General features: G+C 43.5%; 1 protein-coding gene across 1 annotated transcript in view; it reads right to left on the reverse strand.

The window, feature by feature from the left end:
* LOC137657538 (gamma-secretase subunit PEN-2-like) overlaps positions 1-3901 on the reverse strand; it is a 28459-nt gene extending 24558 nt beyond the window's left edge. Inside the window, exon 1 of the mRNA XM_068391873.1 lies at positions 3742-3901. Coding sequence (XP_068247974.1) covers positions 3742-3802 — 61 coding nt within the window. The 5' untranslated portion in view covers positions 3803-3901. The remainder of the gene's footprint in view (positions 1-3741) is intronic.
* Positions 3902-14373: the final 10472 nt, after the last annotated feature.

Consider the following 14373-nt stretch of genomic DNA (forward strand, 5'->3'; position numbering starts at 1 on the left):
AGAGTTAGCCAAGTGGGGATTCCAAATCAAGCAAAAAGATCGTTAACCATTAATCAGAACTAAATAATAGCTATCTAAGCTAATATAGAAGTTTTCCAGTAAAGCGACAGCCGAAATCTGAGAGAAATACTTCACCAAAAGCCGTGAAAATACTCCAAGATCATAAGCGTATCCCAGAACGTCTTGCCGGAAGCACGACAGAGGAAAAATTGAGGAGGTGTCAACAAGAAGTACTGTAGTACCTGGCCACAGGTGGCGCTGGTGAGTACACCCCCTTCTAGTATTGTGATAGCTGGCGTATCCCTCCCGTAGAATTCTGTCGGGCAACGGAGTTGACAGCTACATGATTATCGGGTAAGTTTAATATTGAAAAAGTACAGTTTATTCCAAAATTTAGTGTAATTTCATCTGTGTCAGCAATTAATTGGGATGGAAATGCTCCCCGTTCAGTTTATAGCTATTGTTACTCACGTGAAATTAAAAAATAACCCTGAAATAATGAGCCAGGGGGATTGCGAGTGCAGTTCAACATTATCGCTTGCCAGTACATACAGAGCTTGCTGTTTTTCTTTTAGCGCAAGAAGCGAGTGGACGGCGGAGCAAAAACCATTAGAAGGACGGGAAGTGACACCTAAATGATTATGACACTATAATTTTCAGCCACTTACATGAACCATATCTATTTCCAACTCATTATCTAATGTTTATTTTGTATTTCTGACCATTATTATTGCTGCAAATCACTAGTTTTTTGGCATTTCCCCACCCCAAAAACCCCTGTTTCCAACTGAAGTCCCCCATAATTGTTTTTATACAAGGGGGTCCAAAAACTCATGAACGGGTGGTTTGCCCCAATAATTATGGTCAGAAATGCACAGAACACAAGATAGCAAGTTGGAAAAATATATGATTCATGTATTTGGCTAGAAATTGAAATATATATTTACCAAAATTAGATAGGATAACGTGCCCGAGTGTACCCTCAAGCAAGAGAACTCTAACCCAAGACAGTGAAAGAGGCTATGACACCACCTAAGATTAGAAAACAATGGTTTGATTTTGGAGTGTCCTTCTAGAAGAGCTGCTTACCATAGCTAAAGTCTTTTCTACCCTTACCAAGAGGAAAGTAGCCACTGAACAATTACTGTGCATTAGTTAACCTCTTGGATGAAGAAGAATTGGTTGGTAATCTCAGTTGAGGACAGAGGAGAATCGGTAAAGGATAGGTCAGACTATTCGGTTTATGTGAAGGCAAAGGGAAAGTGAAAATAGCATACAGGATGTATATGGAGCCTTTGTACAACCATGGACAGAAACTCCGGTGCTACTATAGTGTGAGGTCTACCGCCATATGTCGCTTACCCAGGTAGAGAGTGAGGTCTACCGCGTGACCAGCGTCCCAGAGCCCCGCACCTAACCATAAAAAACGTGACCTGCCCAAGTGAACTGCCCATATACAGTAAAAGGAAGCAAATGGAGCTCCTAAATCTTGCTACGGGTCGACCAAGGGAATGGCCCATGCCAACGAGAACTGTTGGCTATAATCTATAGCAAGCAAACAAACATACTCCTACATAAGGACGCTAAAACGATGATTCTGTTGGTCGTCAGCTGTTCCAGTCTCATCTTGATCATTCTTGCTGGAAGGGGATGAGAAGAAATTCCAATGATCTATTTGTGTCATTCTTAGAAGATGTACGAAGTGTATATCGGTAGAATAAATGTACGGAAATATATGATAACATGTTTGATGTACGAAGAGTGTATCGCTAGAATAAATGTATGGAAATATATGATAACATGTTTATTTTTACCTTTATTCCTTTTTTTAATGTAATTAGAAATCCAATTATCTATTTGAGGTATTTCTAAGATATGTTTAAATTAAGAGTTTAATGCTTAAACAAATGTATGAAATGTGTTTTTTCTATGAGGGACGGATAAATCAGCAGTAGACCTCACGCTATAGTACTAACTGGAGGTAGATCTCACGCTATAGTGTGGTAGACCTCACGCTATAGTAGCACCGAAACTCCTGTGTGCATATAACACCACCTAACCTAACTTGCTAAGAAAACAGGATTTTTCCTATAGGAAAGTTGGTTTCATTGTAGTGAATTACATGGCAATGTAACCTAGGAAAAAAACTACTGTTTCTTATAGAAAAAATTACGCTCTCTTCGAAAATGACACTCGTTCCCGTCGCAAATTAATAGTTTCAGAAATAAATATACATCTATATCCTCCGATAATGGGGGACCCCCAGTGGGAACTCGGGGTTTTGGGTGGGGAAAACATACTGGGGAATCGATATATAAACGTAAAACAAGCCTTTTCTTCTCTATACATTACCTTCTTGAAATTATAATAACTGGAGGAAAATACAAAACAGTACTGTATATCTGGATAAACTTTGGAGGCGCCGTTACAAAGATTGTGTCATGAAAAAATACAGTCACCAGTGCTGCCAACGTCCGATGTAGATCAAATGTTATTTTGTGACCTGTCATACTACTAGGCTAGGTCAGGTGGGTTTGTTAGGTTCTGTGCCCTTTTTGTACTTTTTATATATTGAGTAAAACTTATATGGAGAAATTATTTAATATATGGAAATATCTATCATTACTATCTTTAGTAATGTCAACGTGCCGTTGGTAACTCTGTGTACCATACGTCAACGTTGGTAACACTGTGTATTATTGGTAACGTTGCTAATGTTATCGTTCGTTCGTAAGAGAAGTGACACCGTGCATCTTAAAGTTATCCGAATTGGTTGATCTGTTTGTTTCCGATTGAAATGAACATCAAATTCGCTTAATTCACGTTATTTACTATAGGAAAACAATTATATTTCGTTTCCCCAGTATGTTTTCCCCACCCAAAACCCCGAGTTCCCACTGGGGGTCCCCCATTATCGTAGGATATAGATATATATATATTTCTGAAACTATTCATTTGCGAAGGAAACGAGTGTCATTTTTGAAGAGATCGTAATTTTTCTGTAAGAAACAGTAGTTTTTTTCCTAGGTTACATTACCATGGAATAATATACAAAATTACCGGAAAGTTTAGGTGTATGATAGCGGGCAACTGAATGTATTATTACAAGTAATTTAGAATACGGGAGTGTAAAAGAGCCTCCCCCCACCCCCGCCCCTGTTAGCTAAGTAGGTAAGGACACTTGTAGGTTAGGTTAGGGGGGAAAGTTTAGGGTAGTTGATGGCCATTTTTAATCCATGCGGGAGGAACTGGCCGCTGATATACAGAGGCTCCGGAAAGTTTTTGATTAGGAAATGTTGTCCCAGCCAGAACTATAATAGTACCGATCTTAGCTACTTCCATACCGTGGAAGGCTAATTGCCGTATTCTTAGCGATTGGGTTGAAAACAAGGGATATGGGGGTAGCCATCATGATAAATACAATCGGAATATTTGCAAGGATCTATTTAACTAAGCAAGTTTCAATGTGTTAACTTTGTACTATTCTGCAATGAAACACAATAAATAGACCGTGGACATTTTTCATTAGGCATATTCTATTACAGCAAATATTTACCTGATTACATTTCTGACTTGATAGATTAAGTACGAAATATTATTAACTGTCATTCTACAGCAAATCCTAAATTTCTAATCATTCGCCTACGCCTTATCGTGAGTCCTAACTATCAAGTGTTTGTCTGGACAATAGGCCAATTCTAGAGAGCTATAAAGGCATATACACTGAAAAGACTGACTTACCCATATAATATTTTCTACACAAAGTCAACTTCCTCTGATTAGGTACTTTTTCTAAGTTCATTTTGACAGGAGGAACACGAAATTTGATCAAAACAAATGTCAACAAAAGAATGAATCACTAATTCACTGTCACAGTCTGAGTCGACTACGAAGTTGAACTATTCTAACTGGATCGCCGATTTACTATACGGAAGTTACTCTACTGACGCCACCTTACCACTCCTATTATAATTCTATCTGATCGTATTTTATTCATGTATGTATACACACACACATACATACATACATACATACATATACATACATATATATATATATATATATATATATATATATATATATATATATATATATATATATATATATATATATATATATTAATGACAAATCGCTGGAACGTGCGATGTCTCAAGATGACAGCAGGCCGGGAGGAAAAATGAAACGAAGATTTGACAAGCGCTTTCGTGTTATTATTACACCTCTTCACGGTGAAGAGGTGTAATAATAACACGAAAGCGCTTGTCAAATCTTCGTTTCATTTTTCCTCCCGGCCTGCTGTCATATATATATATATATATATATATATATATATATATATATATATATATATATATATATATATATATATATATATAAAATTTCCATTGAAGGAAATAACCTTAATGGCATCAATTTGTTTCCTGCAGGAACCTTCAAATTGCCTCAGCTTCTTTAAGTTTTCAGTCGTAATCCTTTGGTTTAATGAACGACGATTATTTATTTTCTTACTACTTTATTCACTACAGCACAGTTTTGACAAAACTTTGTCTTTATCAAGTGATTTCTGGTTGCCATAAGTTTACAATTCCTTTTACACATCAGCTTCTACAAATATTACAATTAATTATGTTGATACAGTAGATGGATAGATGGATCATTGTCACACTCACTCTCCTTCCCCAAGTCTGGTAGCACATACGGACACTAATCCTCCCACATCTGATTAGTACAGGCTGATCCAGATGATATCTCCCCTCATCGCTTGACTCCTGCAATTCTTGTTTGCTGGGTAGGTCTACATCAGACTCCTCACTTCCGTCAGGTTTGTCAAAGTCCAGCTTGTCATCTGACTCATTCACAAACAACAATCTTTTTACATACATACATACATATACCAAGGCACTTCCCCCAATTTTGGGGGGTAGCCGACATCAAACAAATGAAACAAAAAAGGGGACCTCTCCTCTCTACGTTCCTCCCAGCCTGACAAGGGACTCTACCGAGTTCGGCTGGTACTGCTAGGGTGCTACAGCCCACCCTCCCACACTATCCACCACAGATGAAGCTTCATAGTGCTGAATCCCCTACTGCTGCTACCTCCGCGGTCATCCAAGGCACCGGAGGAAGCAGCAAGGCCTAATGGAACTGCGCCACAATCGCTCGCCATTCATTCCTATTTCTACCACGCTCTCTTGCCTCTCTCACATCTATCCTCCTACCACCCAGAGCTTTCTTCACTCCATCCATCCACCCAAACCTTGGCCTTCCTACTGTACTTCTCCCATCAACTCTTGCATTCATCACCTTCTTTAGCAGACAGCCATTTTCCATTCTCTCAACATGGCTAAACCACCTCAACACATTTATATCCACTCTAGCTGCTAACTCATTTCTTACACCCATTCTCACCCTCACTACTTCGTTCCTAACCCTATCTACTCGAGATACACCAGCCATACTCCTTAGACACTTCATCTCAAACACATTCAATTTCTGTCTCTCCGTCACTTTCATTCCCCACAACTACGATCCATTCATCACAGTTGGTAAAATCACTTTCTCATACAGAACTCTCTTTACATTCATGCCTAACCCTCTATTTTTTACTACTCCCTTAACTGCCCCCAACACTTTGCATCCTTCATTCACTCTCTGATGTACATCTGCTTCCACTCCACCATTTGCTGCAACAACAGACCCCAAGTACTTAAACTGATCTACTTCCTCAAGTAACTCTCCATTCAACATGACATTCAACCTTGCACCACCTTCCCTTCTCGTATATCTCATAATCTTACTCTTACCCACATTAACTCTCAACTTCCTTCTCTCACACACCCTTCCAAATTCTGTCACTAATGGGCCAAGCTTCTCTTCTGCGTCTGTAACCAGTACAGTATCATCCGAGTCTACCAGTTTCAATCCTCATCCAAGAACTCGAGCATTCCCCTCTCTCACCATTCCATCAACATACAAGTTAAACAACCACGGCGACATCACACATCCCTGTCTCAGCCCCACTCTCACCGGAAACCAATCGCTCACTTCATTTCCTATCCTAACGCATGCATCACATTCCACATTGCTTCCCTATCAACTCTATCATACGCTTTCTCCAGATCCATAAACGCAACATACGGTAGGGGGTATGTTGTATAGAGCGATGTGGGGGGAGGAATGACGTAGGAAGTCGGTTCGTGTAAAGTCAGTGCGTGGGAGGTTATAGCTCTGGCCGTTGACCATACCTCAGGTGACCAAATCTTAGTTTTTTTAAATTCAAATAGAATTTCCGATGATAATTCTGGCAATTTGCACCTTTGGAGAACAGTTTCACTTGCCAAAAAAGGTTCATCATCAGAAAACAAAAGTTCATGAAATTTACTAGGAGTGAGCTTATCAATTTCTTTCATCATTGCCTTCCTCTCTTCAGCCATACTCTCAAAGGAAAATCTTTTCAGTGAAAAATAAAATAAAAAAAGCATGCACACAAAACCCAATACCCTTGCTAAGCACTATATAGCAATGATATCATTATTTTCCCAATGCCTACGCACTTACACTATGAAAAAAATCGCATAGGATAAAGCTTTGTCAGACCGCTCGTGACACGTAAACTATGTGAAAGATTGCTGTTAATTTTTGTTTGACTTGTCCTGTGCACATGCTACTGCTATCCATTTTTCTCTCGCTCATGGTTAGACTCAGCATCTGCCCAGACTCTGATGTAAATCTTGTTTTCACATGATGCCATAATTTTTCTAGAATATTTCTGTAAAATGAGTACCAGATGATGTACAATGTGTCATCAGTGTACTTATGGTTAGATATACCAAACTGAGTCATTAAATGCTCAGAGCTTACGGATTTATACTAAAAATTCCATCTTGGGTTATATGGGTAATTTTCCCACTATTCCCTGGTTGCATTAATATTTTCTTCTAATTTTTTCTATCGACTTCCACATTTTACAGTTACCACATAATTTTATATATCTATAGTATCTTAATTTTAATCTAATCACTTCTCAGGATTCTTGTTAAGCATACCTTCAAACAAGGAAACTAAATCAGACCTTATCAGGAGTTGCATAGAATAATAGCAGTTAGTTTTTACAGAATACCATATTATTCCTTATTTTGTAGCTATAGATGGGTATTTATTTGTACTTTAAAATATTGGTCCATTTCCTTGTTTTTGCATACATCCAGTAAAGTTTACTCTTTCTCTCTCTCCTTATCTGTCCGTAAAATTTAACATGCATATGACAGTAGACTAACATCATTATTATCAGTATTTTTCAACTTTTCATTATGATGATGATTTTCAGTGGGTTAATGTAAGCAGCCGACATTTTGTTTGAATTCGTACAGGAAGTACTTGTAGTGGTAAGGGTTAAGCAGCCAATGATCCAATATCACATGTAGATATACCTCTGGTTATCTACATAAAAGCTCTAGTGGTAATTTATCAAACTTGGTGTCACGCTTTGGAATACTGATCAAAATAGTCTTGATTTATGATCTTTCTTCCTCTGAGGTTTGCTGTAGGTCATTACTCAAATTTCCCAAATCTTCCTTCACAGATGGGCCTAATTAACAAAAGTGCCAAATCAACCTGATAACTGAGGAAATAATTTGAAATTTGCTTTGAATACGGTATAAGTATAGTACTGTAAATTACTATACTATTGTTCACATAGCAGACAAAAACAATCAAATTTCATCTGTGAAAACATTAGCATATCATGATAATTGTGTATAATTTGATCTCCATGTCTGTTACTATCATTATTGAAAGCCATGATGCAAACATGTATCATGAAAGATGGGTTTGTAAAGTTCAATCAACAAATTATTTAAAAGAATTCCTATTGCATACAATACCCCGGCAGTTTCGGAAAATGTTATTTTCCTTAGTAAAATAAATTTTTGAATATACTTACCCGATGATCATGTAGCTGCAACTCTGTTGCCCGACAGAAAAAACCTAAGGTCGGGATACGCCAGCGATCGCTATACAGGTGGGGGTGTACAACAACAGCGCCATCTGTCGAGTAGGTACTCAGGTACTTCTTGTCAACAAGAACCAATTTTCTCCTCGGTCCACTGGGTCTCTATGGGGAGGAAGGGAGGGTCCTTAAATTCATGATCATCGGGTATGTATATTCAAAAATTTATTTTACTAAGGAAAATAACATTTTTCAATATTAATCTTCCCCGATGATCATGTAGCAGATTCACACCCAGGGGGGTGGGTGGAGACCAGCATACATGTTAACATTAGAAGCTAAGTATCCCGTATTTCATTTTAGCAGTTATTCAAAATAACAAACATAAAATAAATAAGTACCTGGTAAGGAAGTCGACTTGAACCATTACTCTGCCTTTTTAAGTACGTCTTCCTTACTGAGCCTAGCGATCCTCTTAGGATGCTGAGCGACTCCTAGGTGCTGAAGTATGAAGGGCTGCAACCCATACTAAAGGACCTCATCACAACCTCTAATCCAGGCGCTTCTCAAGAAAGAATTTGACCACCCGCCAAATCAACCAGGATGGGAAAGGCTTCTTAGCCTTCCGTACAACCCAAAAACAACAATAAAAAGCATTTCAAGAGAAAGATTAAAAAAGGTTATGGGATTATGGGAATGTAGTGGTTGAGCCCTCACCTACTACTGCACTCGCTGCTACGAATGGTCCCAGGGTGTAGCAGTTCTCGTAAAGAGACTGGACATCTTTAAGGTAAAATGATGCGAACACTGACTTGCTTCTCCAATAGGTTGCATCCATTACACTCTGCAGAGAACGGTTCTGTTTGAAGGCCACTGAAGTAGCGACAGCTCTAACTTCATGTGTCCTTACCTTCAGCAAAGCATGGTCTTCCTCCTTCAGATGAGAATGGGCCTCTCTAATCAAAAGCCTGATGTAATAAGAAACTGCGTTCTTAGACATCGGTAAAGCAGGTTTCTTAATAGAACACCATAAAGCTTCTGATTGTCCTCGTAATGGCTTTGTACGTCTTAAATAGTACTTAAGAGCTCTTACTGGGCATAGTACTCTCTCTTGTTCGTTTCCAACCAAGTTGGACAGGCTTGGGATCTCGAACGACTTGGGCCAAGGACGAGAAGGAAGCTCGTTTTTAGCTAAAAAACCAAGCTGTAAGGAACATGTAGCCGTTTCAGATGTAAAACCTATGTTCCTGCTGAAGGCGTGAATCTCACTGACTCTTTTAGCTGTTGCTAAGCAAACGAGGAAAAGAGTCTTCAAAGTGAGATCTTTAAAAGAGGCTGATTGAAGCGGTTCGAACCTTGCTGACATCAGGAACCTTAAAACCACGTCTAGGTTCCAACCTGGTGTGGCTAACCGACGCTCCTTTGAGGTCTCAAAAGACTTAAGGAGGTCCTGTAGATCTTTGTTGGTGGAAAGATCTAAGCCTCTGTGGCGGAAGACTGCTGCCAACATGCTTCTGTAACCTTTGATCGTAGGAGCTGATAGGGATCTTACATTCCTTAGATGTAAAAGGAAGTCAGCTATCTGCGTTACAGAGGTACTGGTTGAGGAAACTGAATTCGCCTTGCACCAGCTTCGGAAGACTTCCCATTTTGACTGGTAGACCTTGAGAGTGGATGTCCTCCTTGCTCTGGCAATCGCTCTGGCTGCCTCCTTCGAAAAGCCTCTAGCTCTTGAGAGTCTTTCGATAGTCTGAAGGCAGTCAGACGAAGAGCGTGGAGGCTTGGGTGTACCTTCTTTACGTGCGGCTGACGCAGAAGGTCCACTCTTAGAGGAAGAGTCCTGGGAACGTCCACTAGCCATTGCAGTACCTCGGTGAACCATTCTCTCGCGGGCCAGAGGGGAGCAACCAACGTCAACCGTGTCCCTTCGTGAGAGGCGAACTTCTGCAGTACCTTGTTGACAATCTTGAACGGAGGGAACGCATACAGGTCTAGATGGGACCAATCCAGAAGAAAGGCATCTACGTGAACTGCTGCTGGGTCCGGAATCGGTGAGCAATAATTTGGGAGCCTCTTGGTCATCGAGGTAGCGAACAGATCTATGGTGGGCTGACCCCACAGGGCCCATAGTCTGCTGCAAACATTCTTGTGAAGGGTCCACTCTGTGGGGATGACCTGACCCTTCCGGCTGAGGCGGTCTGCCATGACATTCATGTCGCCTTGAATGAACCTCGTTACCAGCGATAGCTTTCGATCTCTTGACCAGGTGAGGAGGTCCCTTGCGATCTCGAACAACTTCCTCGAATGAGTCCCTCCTTGCTTGGAGATGTACGCCAAGGCTGTAGTGTTGTCGGAGTTCACCTCCACCACCTTGCCTAGAAGGAGGGACTTGAAGCTTCTCAAGGCCAGATGAACTGCCAATAGCTCCTTGCAGTTGATGTGAAGTGTTCTTTGATCCGGATTCCACGTGCCAGAGCATTCCCGTCCGTCCAGTGTCGCACCCCAGCCCGTGTCCGATGCGTCCGAGAAGAGAAGGTGGTCGGGGGTCTGAACAGCCAATGGTAGACCTTCCTTGAGAAGAATGCTGTTCTTCCACCACGTCAGCGCAGACTTCATCTCTTCGGATATAGGAACTGAGACCGCTTCTAGCGTCATGTCCTTTCTCCAGTGAGCAGCTAGATGATACTGAAGGGGGCGGAGGTGGAGTCTCCCTAACGCGATGAACTGGGCCAGCGATGAAAGCGTCCCTGTTAGACTCATCCACTGCCTGACTGAACATCGGTTCCTTCTCAGCATGCTCTGGATGCATTCTTGGGCTTGACTGATTCTGGGGGCCGACGGAAAAGCCCGAAAAGCTCGACTCTGAATCTCCATACCTAGATAGACAATAGTTTGGGATGGGACGAGTTGGGACTTCTCTATATTGACCAGGAGACCCAATTCCTTGGTCAGATCCATAGTCCATTTGAGATTCTCCAGACAGCGACGACTTGACGCAGCTCTTAAAAGCCAGTCGTCCAAATAGAGGGAGGCTCTGATGTCTGCCAAATGCAGGAATTTGGCAATATTCCTCATCAGTTTGGTAAACACTAGAGGTGCCGTGCTTAGGCCAAAGCACAGGGCTTGGAACTGGTAAACGACCTTTCCAAAGACGAACCTTAGGAAAGGTTGGGAGTCTGGATGGACGGGGACGTGAAAGTACGCGTCTTTTAGGTCCAACGAGACCATCCAGTCTTCCTTCCTGACCGATGCTAGCACCGACTTCGTCGTCTCCATGGTGAACGTCTGCTTGGTGACAAAAGCATTGAGAGCACTGACGTCCAGCACCGGTCTCCACCCTCCTGTCTTCTTCGCTACTAAGAAGAGACGGTTGTAGAAGCCCGGGGATTGATGGTCCCGGACTATGACTACCGCTCCCTTTTGTAGCAAGAGAGACACCTCTTGCTGTACAGCTAGCCTCTTGTCCTCCTCTTTGTAGTTGGGAGAGAGGTTGATGGGAGTAGTTGCTAGAGGGGGATTGCGCAAGAACGGAATCCTGTACCCCTCTCTTAGCAACTTCACAGACTGAGCGTCTGCACCTCTGTTCTCCCAAGCCTGCCAGTAGTTCTTGAGCCTGGCTCCCACTGCTGTCTGGAGAGGTAGGCAGTCAGATTCTGCCTTTTGAGGACTTGGAACCCTTCTTCTTTTTGCCACGTTGACTGTCGGCACGGGTACCTCCTCTGCTGGAGGTTCTGCCACGAAAGGGCGGGATGAACCTAGACGCTGGTGTGTCCATCCTAGGTCTAGGCACAGAAGGTAAAGCTGTGACTTTACGTGCGGAAGACGCCACCAGGTCATGGGTATCCTTCTGGATCAACGAGGCAGCAATCCCCTTGATCAGCTCTTCCGGAAAGAGACACTTGGAAAGCGGAGCAAACATCAACTCCGACTTCTGGCATGGTGTGATCCCCGCAGACAAGAAGGAGCAAAGGTGATCTCGCTTCTTAAGCACTCCGGACACGTACGAAGCCGCAAGCTCGCCAGACCCATCCCGAATGGCTTTGTCCATGCATGACATGATAAGCATGGCAGAGTCCTTATCCGAAGGGGAGGTCTTTCTGCTTAACGCTCCCAAACACCAGTCCAGGAAGTTGAAGATCTCAAAAGCACGAAAAACTCCCTTCAACAGATGGTCCATGTCCGAAAAGGTCCAGCAAATCTTGGAGCGTCTCATAGCCAGCCTGCGGGGAGAGTCAACCAGACTTGAGAAGTCGCCCTGGGCAGAGGCAGGAACTCCCAAGCCGGGTTCTTCTCCCGTGGCATACCAGACGCTAGATTTGGAAGCAAGCTTGGTAGGTGGAATATGAAGGCTGTCTTCCCAAGTTGCTTCTTGGACTGCAACCACTCTCCCAGTACCCTTAAAGCTCTCTTGGATGAGCGCGCGAGTACGAGTTTCGTAAAGGCAGGAGCTGCTGACTGCATGCCTAAAGCGAACTCAGAGGGAGGTGAGCGCGGGGTTGCAGACACAAACTGGTCCGGATACAACTCCCTAAACAGGGCAAGGACTTTCCTAAAGTCTAAGGAGGGAGGCGTAGACTTGGGTTCTTCTATGTCGGAGTGCGGATCGTCCAAATGCGCAGCTTCGTCGTCATCAGATACTCCTTCATCCGAATGCTGAGGAGGAAGCGGCAAAGGTGGAGAAGAAAGCTGAACGGCTGAATCCGGCAGCACGGGTGCATGCGTAGCTGCACTGGATCCAACATCATGCCGCTGCTGGTCAGTCTGAGAGCTGGCAACAACAAAAGCGGAGTGCTGGTGCTTGGGAGGGACTGCCGTGGGTTGCGGAGACTGCCGCATTGCGTCAAAACACAGCAGCTTGACAGCACCTTCCCACTGCTGATGCGGTAGCTCACGCATGTCAACGGAGGGTGCCGCATGTCGGCTAACGTCAACATGCGTCTGGCAGGGTCGACTGCGCATCAGTGGTGGAGCTCTCACAGGCGGAGTGTGGGAGCAAGCAGCCGCAGTATCTGCTGAGCGCACAACCGTGGCAGGTTGTAGGTTAACAGGTGCAGTGTCAACCTTCTCAGCACGATACTCCTGCATGAAGGAAGCAAGCTGAGACTGCATATTCTGCAGCATAGACCACTTAGGGTCTACCGTGGTTGGTGCGGCAACAGACGGAGTGATTGCCTGCTGCGGAACCACTCTACCTCTCTTGGGAGGTGTGCAGTCTTCGGAAGACTGCGGCGAGTCCGAACTGACCCAGTGGCTACACCTGGGCCGTTGGACTCGCTCGGAAGGGACCTTGCGCTTGAGAGGTGGTGAGACCTTGGTCCAACGTTTCTTCCTAGAAACTTCTTCCACAGACGAGGAATGAATGGGCTCACTCGTCTGTTTGTGGATGGGACGATCTCTGCAAGATACGTCCGCAACCACTGAGGGTACATCCGTACGCCGATCAAGGCCTGTCGAACCCTTTGGTCCTTCGACATTGCTTCTCCCCTGGGCTTGGGAGCTTGCAAGAGGTCCCGGACTGGGAGGATGACTGGCACGAACAGATGCACCCTCATGCGTAACACTGACACTGACACTTTTCACCGCACTTGCACTCACTACACTTCCCACTGCACTTTTCTCTTTCAACTCTTTGACATCGGCCAAAAGTTGATTCCGGTCATTAGCTAATGACTCCACTCTGTCACCAAGAGCCTGAATGGCACGCATCATGTCCGCCATCGAGGGTTGAGCACTAGTAGCAGGGTCGGGAGTCACCACTACAGGGGAAGGAATAGGTTGAGGGGCATGGGGAGAGGAAAAATCAAAAGAGCGAGACGAACTCCTCTTGATCCTATCCTTCTCTAGCCTACGTGCATTCTTAAGGAATTCATTAAAATCGAATTCCGAAAGCCCAGCGCATTCCTCACATCGATCTTCCAATTGACAGGATTTACCCCTACAATTGGAACAAACGGTGTGAGGATCTATAGAGGCCTTCGGAAGACGCCTAGAACAGTCCCTAGCGCTACACTGCCTGTACTTAGGGACTTGAGAATGGTCAGACATCTTGAATTAGCCAAGGGGGGAATCCAAAATCTATCAAAGTCGTCAACAATTAATCCAAAACTAATCAAAAAAGCTTGATAAGTTAATGATAATAACTCCTGAACAGCGAAAGCTAATATCTAGAGAGAATACATCACCAAAAAGCGTGAAATCAACTCCAGAAACAACAGCGTATCAAGTAGGTCTTGCCGGTGGCACGAAAGAGGAAAAATTGGTTCTTGTTGACAAGAAGTACCTGAGTACCTACTCGACAGATGGCGCTGTTGTTGTACACCCCCACCTGTATAGCGATCGCTGGCGTATCCCGACCTTAGGTTTTTTCTGTCGGGCAACAGAGTTGCAGCTACATGATCATCGGGTAAGATTAATATTGAAAACTT

Source organism: Palaemon carinicauda, chromosome 1 (assembly GCF_036898095.1).
Source record: "Palaemon carinicauda isolate YSFRI2023 chromosome 1, ASM3689809v2, whole genome shotgun sequence".
In the NCBI taxonomy this organism is placed as follows: domain Eukaryota; kingdom Metazoa; phylum Arthropoda; class Malacostraca; order Decapoda; family Palaemonidae; genus Palaemon; species Palaemon carinicauda.